We start from the raw sequence: 27,500 nt of genomic DNA on the forward strand, positions 1-27,500 counted from the left end.
AGTGCTGGACTTAGTGTGTGTGTGTGTGTGTCTGACAGCTGCTCGACTCTCACCGTCATCATTTATTTACTGTAATATCACTGGAGTCCAGGCCAGAAACGCCGCAACCACACACACACACATACACACACCAGCCAGGGACTGCATATACACTCACACACACACACAGGATACACATCTGATCAGTGTTTACTGAACAAAACGACATTTAGAGATTTTGTCCAATCAGAAGCTCTGCAGCAGGAGTCATGTGACACATTGAGACGCGTTGTGTGATGTGATTAATGGTGAGGAGTTTTAGGACAGCACTGTATTCATAAGGTGGTCTCCAGATGAGTTTATCATATTAGATTAGTTAATAATTAATAATCTGTGATTATCAGCAAGTAACACACCTCAGAATGTCATGACTGACCAATCAGATTCCAGTATTCCAGAGCACTGTCTAATTAGCATAAGTAAACACTGAATAATCATGAGCTGTTCCTATCTGAGGATCTCTACAGTACAGTGGATCACACACCCCGAACACACTCACAGTAAAGTACAGTCTTCCCACGCCGTGCTTCGGGAGCCAGAAATGCCGCTTTATTATTCAATAAAGGATGAATCTGCTGATGAAGATGTTATTTTTCTTGAGAAGAAGCCCTGAGAAACGCTCCAGCGTACAGACTGACCTCAGGCCAGCAACAGACATAAAAATGAGTTGTGTGTACCAATAACGCTGTGAGAAACACTCCTGTACACGCAGAGGATCCTCCTTCTGAAGCGTTAGAAACACAGCTGAGTGTGTGTGTGTGTGTGTGTGTGTGTGTGTGTGTGTGTGTGTGTGTGTGTTTAATGAGGTTTTGTTGTGCGGAGGTGACTGAAACTCATTCCGCCTCCGTGTTTGATTGTCACTGAATAAAATAATAATTTGCCAGATAGAGTCGTCGGCTTTATCAGCGCCGTGTTTAATTGGACACGTTCAGTCAGAAAGGGCAAAACATCATTATTATTCTACATCTCAATGATCCTGGCCGAGCAGTTAAAAGCAAGTCAAGTAAACACACGTGTTTGTTAATCTTTACTAGGCCAACATCCACAGGTATTTATCTATCATTGAGTGTATTTATTTAGTTATCTAAATGTGTGTAAATCAAATATATTTATTCAGTTTTTATAATAATTTCAGGAATGTTATTGAAATAATACATATATTGGAATATACATATGCACATGCTTGCCTGATTTATGTACTGTTTTCTGTTTTTAGTACATATATTATGAGAGACTTGCTTTATTTACCAAACTGAAGTCTGACTGGATCTGCATTAAATAAAAGTTTCATGTTACTCTTAAAATTCACATAAATCCTGCACTTATTTACTTAGGAAGATATTAGAAAAAACTCCTAAATTACTGAAACTAAAATCACTAATTCAAGAGTTCACACTGAGCTGATGATTGATTATAAAGCTTGTTTGGCATGCTGTACCAGGAGAGAGTCCTGAGCTCAGAAGATCCTCGAGTCTGGGGCTCCCTCCCATTTGCAGAGCGTGATGGGAGTTTGAGCTCAGGTAGATCTGGAGAACTCCCCTGCTGTTGTAGCTAATGAACAGATAGTGATTGCTCTTTAGAGATAACTACTGACTAGGAGCATGTCTATGGTGCTGATTTGGATTAGCCAGTTAACTTAAGTCACCTGTTTTTGGACGATGGGAGGAAACTGGGGAACCCGGGGGAAACCCATGTGAGCACAAGGAAAATGTGTAAACTCCTCACAGAAACATCAGCTCGCTTGGTAAGGACTAGAACCAGTGATGTTCTTGCTGTGAGGCAACAGTGCTAACCACTGGGCCACAGTGCCACCCATCTAGGAAAGGAGGAGGAGTAGGGGTGGAAGGGGGGATTCTTCAAAATGAAGATGGCTGTGATATGGAGCTGGGGGTGTTTATAGTGGCTTAGGAATCGTCTGATTGGTGAATCATGAATAGGATAATGCAGGACGAGCCACAAGCATTCATAATCACGTGATCCTCTCGACATTAGTTTATTAATAAACTTCATTTAAAATCATAAGATAACACTAAATATAAAAGTACAATTAACTGAGATAATAAATATAAAAGTACTAAAACATTAACAGAAATGAAAAACGGAAAATATTAAAAATGTTAATAAAAGTAAAATTGCAAAAACTTTCATTAAAATCAGACAAGAAAATCTGAATTAAAAACCTGAATAAGAATATATGTAAATATATGTAAATATATTAAAAAATATATTCTTAAATTTCTGAACTAAATATTGTAAAGAATATAACTGTTGTTTTTATTTATAGATTTTCTCATTTGTAAGTCGCTTTAGACAAAAGCGTTTGCTAAATGTAGATGTAAAAATCATTGCTATTATTTAAAAGATTAAGCAGAGAGTGTTTGATTGGATGTCTGAGCTGTGTATTATAATCTGCTGTCAGTGACTGGAGGAGAGTCTGGTGTTCAGCTGCAGTACAGGAGTGTCTGTTCACAGTAAAAACAGTCCAGCAGAACCAGCAGAACCACAATGACTCTTTAATCCAGTGTCTCTCTCTCCTCTCTCTGTTCCTCTGGGGGAATCTCTCTCTCTCTTTCTCTCTCTCCGTCTCGCTCTCTCTGTTTCTCTCCCGCAGGTCACTATCTCAGTGGATGGTATTCTGACCACCACAGGCTACACACAGGAGGATTACACCATGCTGGGCTCTGATGATTTCTTCTATATCGGAGGGAGCCCGAACACAGCCGATCTGCCTGGATCACCGGTCAGCAACAACTTCATGGGCTGCTTGAAGGATGTGAGTCTCTGCAGATCAGCAGTGCTGTTTCTGTGCAGAACCCCGCCAGAGAGGGAACCAAGTGTACACCGTTCGCAATGTCTGTTTTGAGCACATTGTTGTTCTTTAGGTGAACAGTTAACCCATGCATACAGATGTTTGTTTTGCTAATCTTCAGTCTGAGCATCTGCATTTGGAGTAGCATTTCTTCTCTGATGACATCAGTTTGACGTTTCAAACACAATATTTTAGCCACACCCCTCTTACCATTCATTTGCAACGAGGTAATGATGTCCAGAAAGAAAACTCCATCCCCTACTCAATATTCTGTTGTAGTTGGAAACCACAATATCCTTAACCACGCCCCTTTTACTGTTAGATTACCATTAGAAATCCCCGCCGCTACTCAATATTCAGTTTCAGATGGTAGCCACAATATTCTTAACCACACCCCTTTACCTTTAGTTTGCTATGAGGTAATGAGGCCCAAAAAAGAAAACCCCGCCCCCTACTCAATATTCTGTTTTAGTTGGAAGCCACAATATTCTTAACCACACCCTTTTACCTTTAGTTTAGTTTGCTATCAGGGAATGATGCACAAAAATGAATGCCCCGCCCCCTACTCAATATTCTGTTGTAGTTGGAACCCACAATATCCTTAACCACGCCCCTTTTACTGTTAGATTACCATTAGAAATCCCCGCCGCTACTCAATATTTAGTTTCAGATGGTAGCCACAATATTCTTAACCACACCCCTTTACCTTTAGTTTGCTATGAGGTAATGAGGCCCAAAAAAGAAAACCCTGCCCCCAATCAATATTCTGTTTTAGTTGGAAGCCCTAATATTCTTAACCACACCCTTTTACCTTTAGTTTGCTATGAGGTAATGAGGCCCAAAAAAGAAAACCCCACCCCTACTCAATATTCTGTTTTAGTTGGAAGCCACAATATTCTCAACCACACCCCTTTAACCTTAGTTTGCTATGAGGAAACCATGCACAAAAAAGAAAACCCCGCCCCCTACTCAATATTCCATTTCAGTTCCAAGCCACAATATTGTTAACCAATACAATATTATTGCAGATTAATTTTATAAAGCTCCACCCCTACTCAATATTCTGTTTTAGTTGGAAGCCATGATATTCTAAACGATGTCCCTCTTACTATTAGTTTATCGTTAGAAAGCCCCACCCCTACTCAATATTCCATTAAAAATGGAAGCCACAATATTCTTAGCCACGCCCCTCTTACCTTTAGTTTGCTATCAGGTAGTGTTGCGCAAATAGAAAGCCCCGCCCCCTATTAAATTTTAGTTGAAAGCCACAATATTGTTAGCCACTTCCATCTTGGCATTTGTTTACCAATATAAAGCCCCGCCCCCTACTCAATATTCAATTAAAATTGGAAGATAGAATATGCTTTACCACTTCCATCTTACCATTGGTTTACCAATAGAAAGCCCCGCCCCTACTCAATATTTAATTTCTCTTAGTGTTAGTTTGCTATGAGGTCATGATGCGCAAAAGAAAGTCCCGCCTCCTACTCAATATTCCGTTTCAGTTGGATGTACATCAACATTCTGACATAAAGGTCTCAGCAGCTTCCGGTTCCCTTATACGTTAGTAAAGCAGACTTTATTAAAGCGTCTGTGGTAAGTGTTGCTGGTGTGTCCTGCAGGTGGTCTACAAGAACAATGACTTCAAGCTGGAGCTGTCTCGCCTGGCCATCGAGAGAGACCCGAAGATCAGTCTGCATGGGGAGCTGGTGTTCCGCTGTGAGGACGTGGCAGCCCTGGACCCTGTGACTTTCGAAACGGCGGACTCCTTTATTTCCCTGCCGCGCTGGGACACCAAGAAGACCAGCTCCATCTCCTTCGACTTCCGCACAAGTGAGCCCAGCGGACTACTGCTCTTCAGCCACGGCCGACCACAGGGCAGCAAGGAGACCCGGCCTGGCCGGGAGACCAAGAGTGACTACTTCGCCATGGAGCTGCTGGACGGGTTCCTGTACCTGCTGATGGACATGGGCTCCGGCAGCATCAAAATCAAGGCTAGCAACAAGAAGGTCAACGATGGGGAATGGTGTCATGTGGACTTCCAGAGGGAAGGAAGGAGAGGTGAGGGAAACACTGCACGCCCAGCACTGTACTCAGGGGATTCGAACCCATCACCTGTAGTTCAGCTATAAACATGGAAGATTAAAACATCAGGAGGACACTGCTATACAGTATATAGGTGATATCTATGTGTACATGTTTAATGAAGAGTGTTTGTGGATTAATGTGTGTGTTGTCCTCGATGGTTGGCATCATCTCTTCACAGGTCTTGGATCCCATCAATGGTGCTGCAGAATCTCTAGAGGCCTCAGGATTAGTATCGCCAGGTGGAAATAGAGAACAAGACAATAATTAGCATAGCTGCTGTTCATAGTGCATCTGAAGAGATCTTAAATGTCAATGTGAAGATGAAGTGCTATAAAGGAAAAGAGATGCTCTATAAACAAACATGGTGCCTGGTGTATAAAGACAGAAGAAGTGTGTCCTACAGGTGGTTTTCAAGCCCGTTCACCTGTGTAGAGTACACTCATGCATCATACCGTTATGTGCTGCAGTGTGTGTATGCTTTACTGAACAGATAGGTCTTTAATCTAGTTTTGAATTGGGAGAGTGTGTCTGAGCCTCGGACGTTATCAGGAAGGCTATTCCAGAGTTTAGGAGCTATAAATGAGAAGGCTCGACCTCCTTTACTCGACTTTGCTATTCTAGGTACTACCAGAAGCCCTGAGTTTTGAGATCTTAAAGAGCGAGTTGGATTGTAGCGAGACAGAAGATTGGTTAGATAAACAGGAGCTAGATTATTTAAAGCTTTATATGTAAGAAGCAATATTTTAAATTCAATACGAAACTTAACAGGCAGCCAGTGTAAGGAGGATAAAATTGGGGTGATGTGATCAAATTTTCTAGACCTGGTAAGAACTCTGGCTGCTGTATATTGCATTGACTTAAGTTTATTAATAGAGGATGCTGGGCAACCAGCGAACAGAGCATTACAGTAATCTAATCTAGTGGTCATAAAAGCATGGACTAGCTTTTCTGCATCAGTTAATAATTCTTCAGCTGTATAAAGTGTTGTTGTTGTGTGTTGTGCAGGCTCGATCTCTGTGAACAGCCGCTCCATGCCCTTCAGCACCAATGAAGGCAGTGAAATCCTGGATCTGGACAGTGACATGTATCTGGGTGGACTCCCGGAGATGCGGCAGGGCCTGGTGCTCCCACCCGAGGTGTGGACGGCGCTGCTCAACTACGGTTATGTGGGTTGCGTCCGCGACCTCTTCATTGATGGGAAGAGCCGAGACGTGCGGCGACTGGCGGAGATTCAGAGCGCTCCGGGCGTCAGCAGCTTCTGCACCCGCGAGCTCCAGAAGAGGTGTAGCAGCGCCCCCTGTGCTAATGGAGGACAGTGTAAAGAGGGCTGGAACCGCTACATCTGCGACTGCACCGGCACTGGGTACATGGGCAGCAACTGCGAGATCGGTGAGCAGAAACACACACACACTGACTGACGGAACTAAGTTAAGTTCAGGCTTAGCACTATGGTGTCGCACTGTGGCCTCACAGCAAGAAGGTCACTGGTTTGAGTCCTGGCTGGGTCAGTTGGTGTTTCTGTGTGGAGTTTGCATGTTCTCCCCGTGTTGGTGTGGGTTTCCTCCGGGTGCTCTGGCTTCCCCCACAGTCCAAACACATGTGCTATAGGGGAATTGATCAACTAAATTGGCTGTAGTGTGTGTGTGTGTGTGTGTGTGTGTGTGTGTGTGTGTGTGTGTGTGTGTGTGTGTGTGTGTGTGTGTGTGTGTGTGTGTGTGTGTGTGTGAATGAGTGTGTGTGTGTGTGTGTGAGAATGAGTGTGTATGGGTGTTTCCCAGTACTGGGTTGCTTTTTTCTCAAAACAAGAATGGTTTGATGTGGTGTTTAGCTTTAACCCGGAGACAGCTGAAACTCGGTGTTCTGTGGCGTGTGGCTATATTTAGCACAGGTTTAGCCCATCCGTGACGCTTTTATCTCTCTCACACACACACACACACACACACACACACACACACACACAGAGAGAGGCTTCATGTGCTGCTCAGTGTCCGCAGCGCAGCTCACTGTCTCAGCCTGATTCATGAGGACACAACCATCTGTGGAGGATACACACACACACACACACACACACACAGAGTCACACACCAGCTGGAGATGAAGCTGCTATGTGTTATGTACATACATATACACATAACACACACAGTGGAAAACACTCAAAACATACACACATATGCTCACACTCACACACACACACACACACACTCACACACACACACACATGCACAATCACACATGGTGGAAAACATAAACAACACACACATGGTGGAAAACACTCAAAACATAATCGTATGCTCACACATATGCTCAGTTACACACAGCAGAATACACGTACAACACACACATACATAATACACAATGGAAAACGCAGAAACACACACACACACACACACACACACACACACACACACACACAAACAAACGCACACATAAAAACACACAATGGAAAACACAGAAGCACAAACGCACACACACACACACACACACACACACACATACATACAGACACACACACAAACAAACGCACACATAAAAACACACAATGGAAAACACAGAAGCACACACACACACACACACACACACACACACACACACACACACAATGAGGCCAGTATACAGTGAGTATGTGCATGTGTGTTGTAGTGTGTGTGTGTGTGTGTGTGTGTGTGTGTGTGTGTGTGTGTGTGTGTGTGTGTGTGTGTGTCTGTGTGTGTGTGTGCGTGCGTGCGTGCGTGCGTGCGTGCGTGCGTTTGTGTGTGTGTGTGTCAGAGCTCCAGCAGGCGTTTCATTCAGTGACGGCAGAAGCACTATAAGAGGAGCCGCTTTATTTTATTAAACATATTTATTTTCATCTGTTTAACAGCCAGATGTTGTGTGAGAGGTAAAAGCTGCTTTATTTATTTACTGTGTGTGAGTGTGTGTGTGTGCGTGAGTGTGTGAGTGTGTTGCTGGATGTGTGAATGTGATGAAGAACAGCGCGACACTGCCATCAGCTGTTCACATGTGGTATTACACATCAGTTTAATCTCAACACTTCTGTCATTTGCTTGTTGGCTTTGTTTAAGGTCTGATTTGCACTCATCACATTAGGAGTGTGAGGTTGTTATCCACTGAAGACTGCAGTCTTGATTATTTATATCTGATTATTTCATTGCTGAACACAGTTAGACTCTTCAGAAACCATATATACATATTCATACAACAGTTCTGTATGATCTGATTGGCTGATAGCCGTGTGGTATTCTGCAATAACAGCACTCCTACAGCCTCCTCACCCTTGTGTATTACTCCGCCCACATAGAGTGACAGCAGATCAATAGACTCACCACTGTTTGACAAATATTGCAGCTGTTGGACAACATCATGTACTTTTGAGGCTTTTTAAGCAGAGGATGAAGATGTTTAGATTATAATTATGCAGTTTATTTATAGTGGCTATTTCAAAATATTTATCATTTCTGAGAGACAGCGCTTTGACGTCCTTTAGCCAAAGACGGTTGATGTTCTCTATCCACAAGATGGCGCCAGGACCGCATAATAAGCGCTTGCTAAGAGGATAAAACTGCGTGATTTCTAACTACAGCTGATCAAATCATTATTAAACTGGTGAGTGATATTCTAAGTCGATCTCTCTCTTTTGTATAGATTGCAGCTATGCAGTTTATTTAAAAGGACAGTGCCTATTTTAATGCAGTTACTTTCCTATCCCGGTTCTCAATAGTATTATTCAGAGACCTCACCCCTGAACACTCCCTCCTTATCACGAACACTACAGCAGTCTGGTAGTGATTGCGCTGCTTTTTTCTGGATTAATTATTGTGATATCCCGATTGCAACAGAGAAATACTGTAGACTGTAACACTGTAAGGAGAAATCACTGTAGACTGATGGCATTTCATGCTGTTCAGCCTTATAATCTTAACATGTGAGCAAAATCAGCAGTTTTATCATCACTTTAGACATTACACTAGAGAATCATTCATACACTAGCTCTACAGTGATGTTGGTGAATGAGCAGCGGTTTCTGCTGTTCTGAGATCAGCTGCAGATGTGAATGAATGGTGGAAGAAAGTAGTTCCTCATACAAAAGGGTTTTGAGACTCTCTGTGTTTGATTTTCTTTTTATATATACACAATTGGGCCGTTGAACTGTTGTATAAATGCAATATCACACGAGTAGCAGTGCAATAAGGCTGTATATCAGCACTGGTGGGACGCTAAGGCACGCCAACGCATGCATCCCACCAGTGCTGATATATGTGTGTGATAATGCTCATTTATATATGCAGTCTATCTGTTCTACAGAATCATCCCAATCAATATAAGATGATCAATTCTTTCCAAATAGAACTATCTGAGCCATCTGCTGAAATTATCTTCATATCACAGTGTATATACAGTTGGTCAGAATTATTCGCCCCCCTTTGATTTTTTTTTTTTTTTTTTTTTTTTTTGTGTCTTTCTTAAATATTTCCCAGATGATGTTGAACAGATTCAGGAAATGTTGACAGTATGTCTGATAATATTTGTTCTTCTGGAGAAAGTCTTATTAGTTTTATTTCTGCTAGAATAAAAGCAGTTTTTAATATTTTAAACACCATTTTAAGGTCAATATTATTAGCCCCTTTAAGCTATATTTTGATCGATAGTCTACAGAACAAACCATCATTATACAATAACTTGCCTAATTACACTAACCTGCCTAGTTACCCTAATTACCCTAGTGAAGCCTTTAAATGTCTCTTTAAGCTGAATAGAAGTGTCTTGAAGAATATCTAGTCTAATATTATTTACTGTCATCATGACAAAGAGAAAATAAATCAGTTATTAGAGATGAGTTATTAACACTATTATGATTAGAGATGTGTTGATGAAGGCATTGTGCCGAAACGTTTGTGTTGTTGTGTCACCCAAAGAGTGTAATAATAAAAACAGTATGAAGCAATTACTTGATGAGTGCGAATCATTACCTTTTAGAACAATAGTATTGACAAGATTAACACACCAAAAAGTTTCTTTAAAAACTGCGAGCATGCAGGGCAAACTTCATTACTCTACGCAGAAATGTGTTGGAGAAATCTGCTCTACGTTAAACAGAAATTGGGAGAAAAAATAAACAGGAGGGGGAATCATTCAGGGGGCTAATAATTCTGACTTCAACTGTATATTGGAGAAAAACAAAACATTGCATCGCTACGTACGACAAATTGCACTATTATGTCTTTCTTTTATTTTATTTTCACTCGTTTATAGCCTGTTTAACATATTTTAATCTGTTTTATCTGTTATTAATCACTGTTATTATATGTTTTTATTTTCTTATTCTTGACTCTTTTATTCCTCTTTATGTAAAGCACTTTGAAATTGTCCAAATTAAGTTTTTAGCAATGCATATTAATATTAAGATGATGATACTAATCAAGTACTAATCACAGAACGTAATCTTTAAGTAATAGTCAAATATTTGGCATACAATAAAAATCTGTTATATTAATCACTGCAAGATATTGGCAATAATGGACATCGCAAGGCAAGTTTATTAATATAGCACATTTCATACACAGTGGCAATTTAAAGGCAATTTTCTCAATATTTAGATTAGTTTGAGCCGTCAGAGTTCAGATTCTCTAACAGTTGAAACTCGACCAAACACATAGACACATTATTAAAATAATTATTTTATAGATTTATTTATAATAAATAAATGAATAAAGGGGGCACCACAGTGGCGCAGTGGGCAGCACGATCATCTCACAGTAAGAAGGTTGCTGGTTTGAGTTCCGGCTGGGTCAGTTAGTGTTTCTGTGTGGAGTTTGCATGTTCTCCCTGTGTTGGTCTTGGTTTCCTCTGGGTGCTCCGGTTTCCCCACAGTCCAAACACATGTGCTATAGGGGAACTGATCAACTAAACTGGCCGTAGTGTATGTATGTGAATGGGAGTGTATGGGTGTTTCCTGGTGATGGGTTGCAGCTGGAAAGGCATCCGCTTTGTAAAACATATGCTGGATAAGTTGGCGGTTCATTCCGCTGTGGCGACCCCTGATTATTAAAGGGACTAAGCTGAAAAGAAAATGAATGAATGAATCAATGAATCTTAATCATTAATATTGATTAAAAACACAGATTTGGTCATTTTTTATCTACATTTACTTTAAATTAATATTAAATTCTAATGCACATAATTTTGTAATGTCCCTGATCACAAGCAGAAAACACTCAGTGCAGGAGTTAACAGGGTGTGAAGTGTTTGAGCTCGTCCAGATTCAACACTTCAGAGGTGTGAAAACGCATTAGACAGATTCCTCTAACAGTGTGAACACAACACATGAGCTTTAGTGTGTGTTCAACAGCCCATACACTGCCTGCTCTCTGCTATTGAGCTCATGAGATTAGATAGATAGATAGATAGATAGATAGATAGATAGATAGATAGATAGATAGATAGATAGATAGATAGATAGATAGATAGATAGATAGATAGATAGATAGATAGATAGATAGATAGATAGATAGATAGATAGATAGATAGATAGATAGAGAGCAGGATTCACACTCTCCTTCATAATCTTAGGCTTTGTATTAGCGGTGCAGTAACATGTATATAGTATGATCTCTCAGCAGTCCTGTTGTGTTTAATCTATTTTATTTTGTGAAGCTGAATAGTAGTGCAGCTCATATGCAGCGCTGTGAATAGTGTTTTAATACGACAGATACATCTTTGTGAACGTTTTATTTCATGTGTGACGTCTTTAATGTGCTTTTCATTATGTTATGCTTGCAGTGTTTTCCAGCTGCTTACACACATTTTCAAGACAATGTCTCTATCTCTAAACTCTACACACAATTCTCAAAACTGCACACACTAAGTGCAAAAAGCCTCACGTCTGCTTCAGAATGTAACACTGCATTCAAAATGCCGTAAACACACGTCAGAATGAAGCATCTGCATCAAATGGCAAACACTTCTTTCATAAGATAAGAGTTTTGGAGATGCCATGTAAACACTGCTGTTCTAAATCTAAAGCTCTGCTCTTCAGGCTGATATCTGCAGTTCAGTACAGTGTTGACAGTAATCTGCTGAGAGGAGGAGCAGGTACACTAAACACCAATGACATGAAGAAACTGAAAACACTTATCAGGCCAAACATTATTATTGTTTACAGTATAACAAACATAAACAATATGTAAACATGTAAAAGAAAATATGTAAAGCAAAAGAAAATCATTTAAAATACAGTAAAAACACAACTGTGTATGAAGGTAGTCTCGGGGGGGAGCGTCCACTGCCTATGAAGGCGTCATGTGGGCAGAGGGTTGGTCATCATACACTCTACAGCGCTAGGCTCAGGAGAATTCCTCTATTCTTTTAGGATTTAGAAAAGGAGAAATGGGGCAGGTACAAAACTACAACTTGTGGATGGGTGAAAACCCTGTTTGTTTTGGACCAGAACAGCCCGGTGTCCCATCACCTCTGGCCTGTACTAGACAAAAGCAGTGATTAGTTAGTGATCAGTAAAGAAATGAGTGTTTCCACATTAGAGGAGTGTGTGTGTGTGTGTGTTTGTGTGTGTGTGTGTGTTTGTGTGTGTGTGTGTGTGTGTGTGTGTGTTTGTGTGTGTGTGTGTGTGTGTGTGTGTGTGTGTGTGTGTGTGTGTGTGTGTGTGTGTGTGTGTGTGTGTGTGTGTGTGTGTGTGTGTGTGTGTGACCATGTGAATAAGTGTTGCGTTTTGATTGGTTGTGTTTGGAAAATGAAAGCAAGGGGCTTCCTGTTAGAGTTTAGAGTTTTACAGTAGGTAGAATTCTAGTAGTAGGTAGAGAGGAGATTTGAGGTGCAGTTTTTCATTTGAGTGAGATCTTTCAGAAATCGTGTGACGAGAAACGATTATGTGTGTAAGCAGCTGGAGAAAACTGTGAACATGAGATTAAGCCTCAAAACCTTTGGATAATGCATGTTTTATATGATCAGTTCCTCTCTGTCTTGACATCATGACAGGATTCAAGCGACAAGAGATTTATCAGTCTACACCAAACGCAAGAACATTTAAACACCAGCCACTGCACTCACAGCGGTCTAATTCATTCATTTCCCTTCAGCTTAGTTTCTTTATTAATCTGGGGTCGACACAGCGGAACCAACTGTTCCAGCATTTACCCTTCCAGCTGCAACCCAGTACTGGGAAACACCCAAACACACACACACACACACACACACACACACACACACACACACACACACACACACACACTCACACACACACACACACTCACTCATACACTGCGGCCTATTTAGTTGATCAGTTCCCCTATAGCGCATGTGTTTGGACTGTGGGGGAAACCGGAGCACCCGGAGGAAACCCACACCAACATGGGGAGAACATGCAAACTCCACACAGAAACACCAACTGACCCAGCCGGGACTCGAACCAGCAACCTGAGTGCTGTGAGGCCACAGTGCTGATTACTGCGCCACCGTGTCACCACTTATGATCTGATGAATACTCAATAAAGCTCTTTAACATTATGAACAGGCTACTCAGTGACGGATGCTGTTGGTCTGCACTGAACCACAGCTCCGACTGTCATCTTCAAATCGAGATGTGTTTGGATTATTGCTAATAAGTGTTATTGTTTATGATGTGTGTGTGTGTGTTTGTGTGTGTGTGTGTGTGCACAGAGGCGACGGTGTTGAGCTATGACGGCAGCATGTACCTGAAGATCCTCCTGCCCAGCACCCTGCACACGGAGGCGGAGGACGTGTCTCTACGCTTCATGTCCCAGCGGGCCTACGGCCTCCTCATGGCCACCACATCCAAAGAGTCTGCAGACACACTGCGTTTGGAGCTGGACGGAGGACGCGTCAAGCTTACCGTCAACCTCGGTACACGTGTGTGTGTGTGTGTGTGTGTGTGTGTGTGTGTGTGTGTTCTCTCCTGCAGCGCCTCTGTGTTCCCTGTGTTCAGTTCCTCCACACACCAGCAGAGGGCCACAGAGACACACAGCACTCCATCACTCTATTCACAATCAGAGGCTGCCTCTAGAAAAGCCTGAAATCAAGAAGCAGAGACATGTCTGACAGTACGGCAAGCCATTTGACATTTAATCTATAACCAGAACTAGTATCTATTTTCATGTTACTAGTGCTTATTCACTAGACACTAGTGCCTATTCTTTAGATACTAGGGCTTTATAAAAATATACCAGCGCTTACTCATTAGGCACTGGTTCTTTTTCATGAGATACTAGTACTTATTAAATAGATACTAGTTCTTATTTTAATATTGACTAGTAACTCTTCTGTTGTTCCTCGTAACAAATTAAAAATCCTTCATTGATTTCGGTGGGATCTGTCATTGAGATATCAACTATTCAGTTTGACTAGTATGTATTCCAGCTGGAATAGTACCTCTAGTAGTTTATCATCAGATACTAGTACTCATTCATTAGATACTAGTACTTAAGTATTAGATACTAGTCCTTCTTCATTAGGTAGTATCTATTTAAAAGATACTAGTCCACATTTAATAAATACTAGTACTTGTTTGAAATGTTACTAGTAAGATAATTAATTGAACTCGACTCTTCTATTTGGACTAGTCATAACATAAGACGAGTTAAAAACAGAACTGACTAGTAAAATAAGAATTGTTACTAGTAATAGTATTAAAGATACTAGTGTAATAAATAAATACTAGTACTAATGAATAACTACTAGTATCTATTTAATAGTTACTAGTATCTAATGAATTGGTACCATGTCTAATGAATAAGGACTAGTATGAAATACTTAAGTACTAGTATCTAATGAACGAGTACTAGTATCTAATGAATAAGCACTAGTATTTGATGAATAAGCAGTTGTATTTGATGAATAAGCAGTAGTATTTGATGAATAAGCAGTAGTATTTGATGAATAAGCACTAGTATTTGATGAATAAGCACTAGTATTTGATGAATAAGCACTAGTATTTGATGAATAAGCACTAGTATTTGATGAATAAGCACTAGTATTTGATGAATAAGCACTAGTATTTGATGAATAAGCACTAGTATTTGATGAATAAGCAGTAGTATTTGATGAATAAGCACTAGTATTTGATGAATAAGCAGTAGTATTTGATGAATAAGCACTAGTATTTGATGAATAAGCACTAGTATTTGATGAATAAGCACTAGTATTGATGAATAAGCACTAGTATTTGATGAATAAGCACTAGTATTTGATGAATAAGCCGTAGTATTTGATGAATAAGCAGTAGTATTTGATGAATAAGCACTAGTATTTGATGAATAAGCACTAGTATTTGATGAATAAGCACTAGTATTTGATGAATAAGCACTAGTATTTGATGAATAAGCACTAGTATTTGATGAATAAGCACTAGTATTTGATGAATAAGCAGTTGTATTTGATGAATAAGCAGTTGTATTTGATGAATAAGCAGTTGTATTTGATGAATAAGCACTAGTATTTGATGAATAAGCAGTTGTATTTGATGAATAAGCACAAGTATTTGATGAATAAGCACTAGTATTTGATGAATAAGCACTAGTATTTGATGAATAAGCACTAGTATTTGATGAATAAGCACTAGTATTTGATGAATAAGCACTAGTATTTGATGAATAAGCACTAGTATTTGATGAATAAGCACTAGTATTTGATGAATAAGCACTAGTATTTGATGAATAAGCACTAGTATTTGATGAATAAGCACTAGTATTTGATGAATAAGCACTAGTATTTGATGAATAAGCAGTAGTATTTGATGAATAAGCAGTAGTATTTGATGAATAAGCACTAGTATTTGATGAATAAGCACTAGTATTTGATGAATAAGCACTAGTATTTGATGAATAAGCACTAGTATTTGATGAATAAGCAGTAGTATTTGATGAATAAGCAGTAGTATTTGATGAATAAGCAGTAGTATTTGATGAATAAGCAGTTGTATTTGATGAATAAGCACTAGTATTTGATGAATAAGCACTAGTATTTGATGAATAAGCAGTAGTATTTGATGAATAAGCAGTAGTATTTGATGAATAAGCACTAGTATTTGATGAATAAGCACTAGTATTTGATGAATAAGCACTAGTATTTGATGAATAAGCACTAGTATTTGATGAATAAGCAGTAGTATTTGATGAATAAGCACTAGTATTTGATGAATAAGCACTAGTATTTGATGAATAAGCACTAGTATTTGATGAATAAGCAGTAGTATTTGATGAATAAGCAGTAGTATTTGATGAATAAGCACTAGTATTTGATGAATAAGCAGTAGTATTTGATGAATAAGCAGTAGTATTTGATGAATAAGCACTAGTATTTGATGAATAAGCAGTAGTATTTGATGAATAAGCAGTAGTATTTGATGAATAAGCACTAGTATTTGATGAATAAGCAGTAGTATTTGATGAATAAGCACTAGTATTTGATGAATAAGCACTAGTATTTGATGAATAAGCACTAGTATTTGATGAATAAGCAGTAGTATTTGATGAATAAGCAGTAGTATTTGATGAATAAGCAGTAGTATTTGATGAATAAGCACTAGTATTTGATGAATAAGCAGTAGTATTTGATGAATAAGCACTAGTATTTGATGAATAAGCACTAGTATTTGATGAATAAGCACTAGTATTTGATGAATAAGCAGTAGTATTTGATGAATAAGCACTAGTATTTGATGAATAAGCACTAGTATTTGATGAATAAGCACTAGTATTTGATGAATAAGCACTAGTATTTGATGAATAAGCACTAGTATTTGATGAATAAGCAGTTGTATTTGATGAATAAGCACTAGTATTTGATGAATAAGCAGTTGTATTTGATGAATAAGCACTAGTATTTGATGAATAAGCAGTAGTATTTGATGAATAAGCACTAGTATTTGATGAATAAGCAGTAGTATTTGATGAATAAGCACTAGTATTTGATGAATAAGCACTAGTATTTGATGAATAAGCACTAGTATTTGATGAATAAGCACTAGTATTTGATGAATAAGCAGTAGTATTTGATGAATAAGCAGTAGTATTTGATGAATAAGCAGTAGTATTTGATGAATAAGCAGTTGTATTTGATGAATAAGCACTAGTATTTGATGAATAAGCACTAGTATTTGATGAATAAGCAGTAGTATTTGATGAATAAGCAGTAGTATTTGATGAATAAGCACTAGTATTTGATGAATAAGCACTAGTATTTGATGAATAAGCACTAGTATTTGATGAATAAGCACTAGTATTTGATGAATAAGCAGTAGTATTTGATGAATAAGCACTAGTATTTGATGAATAAGCACTAGTATTTGATGAATAAGCACTAGTATTTGATGAATAAGCACTAGTATTTGATGAATAAGCAGTAGTATTTGATGAATAAGCACTAGTATTTGATGAATAAGCACTAGTATTTGATGAATAAGCAGTAGTATTTGATGAATAAGCACTAGTATTTGATGAATAAGCACTAGTATTTGATGAATAAGCACTAGTATTTGATGAATAAGCAGTTGTATTTGATGAATAAGCAGTAGTATTTGATGAATAAGCAGTAGTATTTGATGAATAAGCACTAGTATTTGATGAATAAGCACTAGTATTTGATGAATAAGCAGTAGTATTTGATGAATAAGCACTAGTATTTGATGAATAAGCACTAGTATTTGATGAATAAGCACTAGTATTTGATGAATAAGCACTAGTATTTGATGAATAAGCAGTAGTATTTGATGAATAAGCACTAGTATTTGATGAATAAGCAGTAGTATTTGATGAATAAGCAGTAGTATTTGATGAATAAGCACTAGTATTTGATGAATAAGCACTAGTATTTGATGAATAAGCAGTAGTATTTGATGAATAAGCACTAGTATTTGATGAATAAGCAGTAGTATTTGATGAATAAGCAGTTGTATTTGATGAATAAGCAGTAGTATTTGATGAATAAGCACTAGTATTTGATGAATAAGCAGTAGTATTTGATGAATAAGCAGTAGTATTTGATGAATAAGCAGTAGTATTTGATGAATAAGCAGTTGTATTTGATGAATAAGCACTAGTATTTGATGAATAAGCAGTAGTATTTGATGAATAAGCATTAGTATTTGATGAATAAGCACTAGTATTTGATGAATAAGCACTAGTATTTGATGAATAAGCACTAGTATTTGATGAATAAGCAGTTGTATTTGATGAATAAGCACTAGTATTTGATGAATAAGCACTAGTATTTGATGAATAAGCAGTAGTATTTGATGAATAAGCAGTAGTATTTGATGAATAAGCACTAGTATTTGATGAATAAGCAGTAGTATTTGATGAATAAGCACTAGTATTTGATGAATAAGCACTAGTATTTGATGAATAAGCATTAGTATTTGATGAATAAGCATTAGTATTTGATGAATAAGCACTAGTATTTGATGAATAAGCACTAGTATTTGATGAATAAGCACTAGTATTTGATGAATAAGCACTAGTATTTGATGAATAAGCAGTAGTATTTGATGAATAAGCACTAGTATTTGATGAATAAGCAGTAGTATTTGATGAATAAGCAGTAGTATTTGATGAATAAGCACTAGTATTTGATGAATAAGCAGTTGTATTTGATGAATAAGCACTAGTATTTGATGAATAAGCAGTAGTATTTGATGAATAAGCAGTAGTATTTGATGAATAAGCAGTAGTATTTGATGAATAAGCAGTAGTATTTGATGAATAAGCAGTTGTATTTGATGAATAAGCACTAGTATTTGATGAATAAGCAGTTGTATTTGATGAATAAGCAGTAGTATTTGATGAATAAGCAGTAGTATTTGATGAATAAGCAATAGTATTTGATGAATAAGCAGTAGTATTTGATGAATAAGCAATAGTATTTGATGAATAAGCAGTAGTATTTGATGAATAAGCAGTTGTATTTGATGAATAAGCACTAGTATTTGATGAATAAGCACTAGTATTTGATGAATAAGCAGTTGTATTTGATGAATAAGCAGTAGTATTTGATGAATAAGCAGTAGTATTTGATGAATAAGCAATAGTATTTGATGAATAAGCAGTAGTATTTGATGAATAAGCAATAGTATTTGATGAATAAGCAGTAGTATTTGATGAATAAGCAGTAGTATTTGATGAATAAGCACTAGTATTTGATGAATAAGCATTAGTATTTGATGAATAAGCATTAGTATTTGATGAATAAGCACTAGTATTTGATGAATAAGCACTAGTATTTGATGAATAAGCAGTTGTATTTGATGAATAAGCAGTAGTATTTGATGAATAAGCAGTAGTATTTGATGAATAAGCAATAGTATTTGATGAATAAGCAGTAGTATTTGATGAATAAGCAATAGTATTTGATGAATAAGCAGTAGTATTTGATGAATAAGCAGTAGTATTTGATGAATAAGCACTAGTATTTGATGAATAAGCATTAGTATTTGATGAATAAGCATTAGTATTTGATGAATAAGCACTAGTATTTGATGAATAAGCACTAGTATTTGATGAAAATATACAAGTATCTATAAAATAAGCACTAGTAACATAAAAATGGATCCTAGTACTGGCTATAGGTTAAGTGTCAAAACGGCTTGCCATACTGACAGATTACACTACACAACAACATGCTTTTCTCATCGAGAGTCTTTGTCTTCTAGTCTAATTATCTAAAGATTCTGCAGTCAAGAAGCATTTTCAAGAGTAATAGTAATGCAATATAGTCTTGTTTTCAGAAATAATAAGTGAGTCTTTCCTTAAAACAAGCTAAATAATATGTTTTTTGCTTTAAAATAAGATTATTTGCTTGTGAATATGCTTAATACATCAAGCATATAACAATAAAGTTAATAAAGAGCTTATTTACATTGTAGTCTTTGTTGTACGGTACTGATTCTGCTACTCCCGGTACACTGACACACATCATTATAAACACTACAAAGTCAACACAAAAACACTTAGTTCTGGCTTAATGTTCTTAGGAATAATAACTACAGCTGCTTTTCCACTATTGTGCCAAACCGCTTTAAGAACACTTCGGTGTGGTTACGGTTGTGTCTCCACGTAGCCTGGAACGCCACGGCATGATTACAAACCGTTCTTGGCACGCAATTCTCAGCACGGTTAGACAACCATGCTGAACTGTGCCGACAGATTCTGTGTGTTGACGTCGCGGCTCTGTTGCCGAGCTACCACAGCTGGCTCAGCGGAAGCGTGCTAGTCATCAGACATCCACCAGTAAACTACACTACATTTAACATTAAAAAAGATCCAGGTCTAAACCATACAGCTTGAAAAGCGGTTTAAAACCACAGAGCAGTCTCTGGCAGAGAAGGGAATCACCACATTCCCACCACATTCTTACCAACATATTTTATTTATTAAATTTATTATTTCATTAACTTTAATAATTAACCATGTATAATATAGTTACTAACTCGTCATCTAACATCTTAAAATAATAAAATAGCCTATTGTTTTATTCGTGGCTATAGAGCTTGATTCATTTGATTCACATCCTAGGCATTGAGACCTTTACTTCGCTTTGACTGAGCGTGAGTTTATTACATGCAGCGCTGTATTTTGGTTGCACAAAAACTCGCCAAAAACTATACCACCTGAAGGACGGTTACGGTGTGTTGTGATGTCGGAGAAAGTCTAATCTTTCTTAAATGTTTTGGACTTTTGTTTAAAAGCTTTACAGAGTGGCACTGTAGCTGTCCAAGGTACTGTTGTATGATTTAAATTATAGCCTATATATGCACCAATAAACAAGTCAAAGGAACGAATGAATAAATAAAGTTAATATGGATTCTTAAATGTCGGTATTGTTTTTACTCAGAAAATATCAAATATCAAATGTTTTATATGAATAAGATGAGCAATTTTCAGCATTTAGCTCTAGGCTATTATACGATTCAGTTAAATATATTTGGACATTTATGGGGGCATGTAGCTTGTTTCAGTGTTTTTTGTTCTCGGTGATCTTTAATATATACTGGGGCAGCTGTGCAAAATATTTTCTAAAACGTCGAGCAAGAATTTGTCTATAGCTCATTAGTTAATTAAAATAATTCAAATAACAAAAATAAAAGGATAAAAATACAAAGATAAAAGAGCAGCATTTTGCTAAATATATAGTCCTGTATATGCTTTATATCCTGATGTGCTGTGTGTTGTTTCATGTTCGTTTATTATGTAACTTGCTGCATTCGTTATTTAATGTTTGAATACTGAAAACAAATAACAGCCATCGCTTAAAGGGTTTTATTTTACCATCAGAATGTAGTATATTTTATATCATGATCAACCTTTGATATGAAACCGCTCTGTAATTTAACTGAGTGTTAAAAATTAAAGAATTAAAGTGCTGTGTTTATTATTAGTGAAAGTGCCTGCTCACTTTTGACAAGGCCTGTCCTACACACATATATATATATATATATATATATATATATATATATATATATATATATATATATATATATATATATATAAATGCACTATTATTGTTGCATTATCATTGATTATTGTTCTGTTATGTACGGAGATGTAATGACATTTCTTTTATGAATATTTGAAATATATTATTTATTTCCCCTCCAGTCATTTTCAATCATCACATTACATTTGGGTCATTTTCCCTCCAAAATAAACTTGTCCAGAGCTGCGCAACATATGACCTCTAAACACACACAGGTGCTGTGACCTGTAGCTATATTTACCGGCCCTATACGAGAGAGCTGCATAACAGTGTTCAGTCACGCAGCTGCTTTCGCTGTTACACATGAACATGCAGAAACTAGTTTCAGCTTTTAGTCAAATTTAGTTGAACAAAGGGAGCCACATTGTGTTTTGTGAAACGTTTTAAAGAGCTTTGTGGCAGCACAACAGTAGAAAATGAAACAGTATCCGTGCTGTCTGGCCCGGTTTGGCATGGAATGGGACGGCTCATCATAAAGAACGGTTCAGCACCATAGTGGAAAAGCAGCTTAAGTGTACTAGTGTTTAAAAAGGCCAACCCCCAAATGTCCCCGAGTGTGATCTGTGGTTCTCCGGTCAGAGTGTGTGTTTTTGAGGTGTTTGCGGTGTGTGTATCCGCTGTGTTGGACGAGGGAACACAGTGCATTGTGGGACGGCTCCTACAGGACACCAGCCCTCCATCTCTCTCTCTGTCTGTCATCTGTCCGTCCGTCCATCTGTCTTCAACCTTCAGCCCCTTCAATGTGTGTCTGTCTGCGGCCCTCAGCAAACAGCCACGAGACCGGCTCACGTCTACAACACACACACACACACACTTACAGATGGAGAAACACTGAGCTAAACACACACACACACACACACGGTCAGTCCTCAATAACCAGAGCTGACGGAGGCTTTGATTGCATTGATCCACTTCACCTAATAATCTAAGTCCTGTCTTCATTTACTGACCGTCTGCTCGTTCCAAACCTCCAGTGTTGAACACAAAAGCAGAGGGGCGTCCCAAATCACATGCTTCTGCACTATTCTGTGGCATTTAAACAGAGTAAGTGCACTTAAAATACCTGAATGGCGCACCTATTAAACTGATAAACAGAAGAGTGTAATGTTGAACACTTCATTCACAGCTTCACTCATGTAGGAGCTGCTGATGAAGGGGAGGGGCTATATGGTGAGGGGGAGGAGCTACTTATGAAGGGGAGGAGCTGCTGATGAAGGGAAGGGGCTATATGGTGAGGGGGAGGAGCTACTTATGAAGGAGAGGAGCTGCTGATGAAGGGGAGGGGCAATATGGTGAGGAGGAGGAGCTACTTATGAAGGAGAGGAGCTGCTGATGAAGGGAAGGGGCTATATGGTGAGGGGGAGGAGCTACTTATGAAGGAGAGGTGCTGCTGATGAAGGGGAAGGGCTATATGGTGAGGGGGAGGAGCTACTTATGAAGGAGAGGAGCTGCTGATGAAGGGAAGGGGCTATATGTAAGGGGGAGGAGCTACTTATGAAGGGGAGGAGCTGCTGATGAAGGGAAGGGGCTATATGGTGAGGGGGAGGAGCTACTTATGAAGGAGAGGTGCTGCTGATGAAGGGAAGGGGCTATATGGTGAGGGGGAGGAGTTACTTATAAAGCGGAAGAGCTGATGATGATGGGGAGGGGCTATTTAGTTAGGGTGAGGAGCTGATGAAGGGCAGGAGCTGCTTATAAAGGGGAGGGGCTATTTTGTTAAGGGGAGGATATACTTATGAGAAGGAGGAGCTTCTGATGATGATGAGGGGCTACTAATGATGGAGAGGAGCTAATGATTAAGGTCAAGGGCTGATGATGAAGGGACGGAGCTGCTGATTAAGGAGATGGGCTATTTGGTTAAGGGGAGGAGCTACTTATGAGGGGGAGGGACTGCCGATGAAGGGTAGGGGCTATTTGCCAAGGGAGAGGAGCTCCTTATGAGGGGGGTGGGAGCTGATGAAGGGCCAGTAGCTGTTGATGAAGGGGAGGGGCTATTTGGTTAAGGGAGAAGGTACTTAATAAGGGAAGAAGCAGATGATGAGGGGGAGGGACTATTTAGTTAGGGGGAGGAGCCCCTTATGAGGGGGAGGAGATGATGAACAGCAGGGGCTTATGATGAAGGGGAGGAGCTGATGATGAAGGGGAGGGGCTATTTGGTGTGAGGGAGTTGCTACTTATGAAGGGAAGGAACTGATGATGAAGGGGAGGGGCTATTTAGTTAGGGGAGGAGCTGATGAAGGGCAGGGGCTTATGATGATGGGCAGGAGCTGTTGATGAATAGTAGGAGCTATTTGGTATGAGGGATTTGCTATTTATAAAGGGAAGGAGCTGATGATGAAGGGGAGGGGCTATTTAGTTAGGGGAGGAGCTCCTTATGAGGGGGAGGAGCTGATGAAGGGCAGGGGCTGTTGATGATGGTGAGTAGCTGATGAAGGGCAGGGGCTGCTGATGAAGAAAAGGGGCTATTTGGTTAAGGAGAGGAGCTACTTATGAGGGGGAGGAGCTTCTGATGATGGGAAGGGGCTAATAATTAAGGGCAAGGGCTGATTATGAAGGGGAGAAGCTGCTGATGAGGGGGAGGCGGAGCTGATTTTGAAGGGGAAGGGCTGCTGATTAAGGCGAGGAACTTCTAATGTGGGGAGGAGCTAATTTTGAAGGGCAGAGGCTGATGATGAGGGGGAGGGACTATTAATTAATGGGATGGACCTACTGATCAGGGGGAGTGGCTACTAATAATGGGGATGAGCTTCAGATGAAGGGTAGGAGCTGATAATGAAGGGGAGGAGCTACTGGTAAAGGAGAGGGGCTACTGTTGAAGGGGAGGGGCTTTTGGGTGCTGAGATTCTCCTACATGACTGATTATGCCACTTCAATGAGGTTGTACCCATGACAGCAATGGTTTGGTAGTTTAATCTTTTAGGGGTGTCATTTGGGATGGAACTCTGCTGAACATTGACAGGAATTGATTGCCATTGACATCTATATAAAAATAAATACTGTGGTAATCAATGGCTGCCAGGTTCTGACATTCTTCTAAGTATTTGCATTTGTGTTCAACAGAAAAATAAGCTCATAAAGGTTTAGAATCACACGAGGGTCAGTAAATGATGAGGACGTTTGTAGTTTTGGATGAACTGTATTTTTAGATTGTTAGGCGTAACAATATTCAGTGCAATAACACAGACAAATAATGTAGTTTGTGTAGCTCTTTACCATGTACATTGACAGAAAAACAGTGCCTTCTGCGTTCTCCAGGTGTATCGCGGAGGCCTGGAATGCTCAGTTGTTTGTACTGTACTAATAGTGAAATGCACCATAATCTGAACACAGCAGTGGACTGTTCTGATGGTCATGTTGCTGTGCTGCACTGATAGGTGGGAGTGAGCCGGTCCTTGGCTGTTTGCATCACTATTCTGTAGCGGTTGACACATGGAGACACGCCTCAGCCTCAGAGCCGCAGTTTCAGCCTCATTTAAAATGGCTACTGTAATCTTCCAGCAGGGGGAGATAAACAGCGGAGCATTAGTGTGTTGGGGTATATGCACAGGGATATTTAATCTTCAGTAAGTCTGAAGAATTCTGCTGAGCTGTCATTCCATTATAAAATAGCAGTGTTTAAGATCTGTTTTCTTTAAAATAACAATGATCTTCATTGCCTGAGTGATGTACAATATGTATACATATGTTAAAATCCATTGTTCTGCACCATGCTTTAAAATATGGAGCCACAGTATTTTAATGGAGTGTCAGTGCTCACCTGCTCACACTTAAACAGCCTCTCATCTCATTTTACGTCTGAATAGCTAAGTAGATACTATTTAACTCATTATATTCTAATTAAATTGCATTATCGATGCTGTAAAGACAACCTAAACAAATTGAAAATACTAACTTCAAACTTTCACTGAAAGTTAAATGGTGTCTGAAAACCATCCAGCAGGGGGAGACAAACAGCAGAGGTTTTACTGTGATGTACTCATCCAGATGGGAGAAACAAACTCTGTAATCGTCCAGCAGGGGGAGACAAACTCCAGAGCATTGACACTGGCTGATTGTGTGTTCCAGATCAATGTTCTTATTGATCCTGGAGCAGAAGTCAAATCAACCAATCAGACTTGAGTCACAGATTTGCAGATTATGTTCAGTTTAGGCTTACAGTCAGGATGAGGTGCTTCCAGGATCAGCAAACATGTGTTCATATTATCCTCTGTGGATTTGGGTCAGGCTGTAGATGTAGACGCGGCTGTACCTGAAGGCTGAGGTGTGCAGTGAAGCCTTTCCCACCCAACACAGGTGAATGTCCAGACCACATCCAAAATCACAGCGGTTAACTCTGCAAGATGACTGCTTAACCAATAAACCTGTTTAGTCTATTTACACTACACTTGTACTGCGTTAGATAATGTACAGTCAAATTGAATATTCCTCATTAAAATCAAAAGTGTTCATATTTTAATGCTGGATTCTGATTGGCTGCTGGTCACTCTCAGGTGTATTGTCAGGTAAAGACACAGCTAAAGTAGTCCCGGCAGGTTTAGAGCGCATTACAGCTCCATATTACTCCGCTGAATGATCAGAGTTACTACACAGCTATAGGCTGTAAGCTGAAGCAGCTTTTCGTTTCATTCTGCTCACATATATGGGGCACTACATTCTTTTCATTCCAATTAAAGGATCCATTGGTATAGAATAAAACAATAGAAGTTCTCCATGTAAAATCCAGCAGTTATTTTTTTACAAATGTTCAAAGTCGGCAATAGTCCCATCCTCGCGTAACCATTTTTTGATTTTTTACATGCTTCCCACTAGACTAATGAAATAGCCCAACGTCAGAACGACATGTAAACATGGTCCAAGATGACAGCGCACTTGTCGTCATTATCAAGTAGCGAAGAGGAGGAAATTACGGTCAGACCTCCACCAAAAAGCAGCAAAAGGGTTTATAAACAATGCTATATACAACAGTCGCTTGAGGAGGACACACACCTGACAAAAATACAACAGATATTAAAGTTGACAAGCATAAACTAATCGTCTGAACGGAAACAAACTAATATTATTATAAAAGAGTGAGCTTCAGCAGATAGAAATGGTTTTAGATGTTTTAGAGGCTGTGGAAGATCGTTCACCGCTGAGGAACAGTGAAAGTAAAGGTTCTGGAAATGGTCAGAATTGAGGCTCTTCAGAAACACATTGGGGATTGTGTGACAGCTTTAGGTTTCTAATATGATGAAGTTGAACTGAAAGGGTGATAACTCTACTTATATTATAGAGAATTAAGTCTGTAGAATAACAGAACATATACTGGCATGGCTTTGTAGTGTAATATACAACACCAACTCAGACAATATAGCACTGGAGACTAATAATAATGACAATAAAGTCACTTTCTTTACAAACTTTTTAACAAGCCCTGCAGGCACAGGACATCAACATGACGTCATATTGATGTTGTACCACAGCATCATGGGGTCATCGCATTTTGTTAGGCAATGAGAATCAGGTGGACATCAAACCCCAACATCAGGCCGACGTCAATGTCCAACCTAAAATCAACCAAATATCAACGTCTAATCATGTTACACCTTGACGTTGTGTGGATGTTATCACTATGACGTCTATCAGACGTTGGATGTTGGTCACTTTCCAACACAACCTAAAATCAACGTAATTTGACGTCGTTATTGTACATCAAATGTCCTTAGGTGCTGGCTAGATATTGAATTTTGGTCACCTGACGTCACGACTTAAATGTAACCTAAAATTAACGTCTTATGATGTTTTGTGCCTGCTGGGAGGAAAGATCAAGCTCCGCATAAATAACAGCAGTAGACAAACACGAGTCACAAAGTAGAGAAAATGAATGTAAGGATGTGTTTCACTCTATCCTCAGGCCTCATAAGATAAGATTAGAGATATCATGTCTTATTTATTATATTATTTTAAGATGTTATTATTTTAAAATGTCAATAAACGTCACTTTGTTAAACTGTAGAGGTGAACTTCAACATCAGAAGAGGACAGAGCAGAGATCAACATGCCATAATGCTGTACATCAATAACAATA

General features: G+C 38.9%; 1 protein-coding gene across 9 annotated transcripts in view; it reads left to right on the top strand.

Annotated features, from left to right (window-relative positions):
• nrxn2b (neurexin 2b) overlaps nucleotides 1-27,500 on the top strand; it is a 550,373-nt gene that overhangs the window by 339,479 nt on the left and 183,394 nt on the right. For all 9 annotated transcript variants that reach the window (XM_056460822.1, XM_056460831.1, XM_056460830.1 and 6 more), the window contains 4 exons: nucleotides 2,651-2,812; nucleotides 4,471-4,909; nucleotides 5,942-6,325; nucleotides 13,607-13,810. In XM_056460822.1, coding sequence (XP_056316797.1) covers nucleotides 2,651-2,812; nucleotides 4,471-4,909; nucleotides 5,942-6,325; nucleotides 13,607-13,810 — 1,189 coding nt within the window. The remainder of the gene's footprint in view (nucleotides 1-2,650; nucleotides 2,813-4,470; nucleotides 4,910-5,941; nucleotides 6,326-13,606; nucleotides 13,811-27,500) is intronic.

The sequence above is a fragment of the Danio aesculapii genome, chromosome 7, assembly GCF_903798145.1.
Source record: "Danio aesculapii chromosome 7, fDanAes4.1, whole genome shotgun sequence".
NCBI classification, from domain to species: domain Eukaryota; kingdom Metazoa; phylum Chordata; class Actinopteri; order Cypriniformes; family Danionidae; genus Danio; species Danio aesculapii.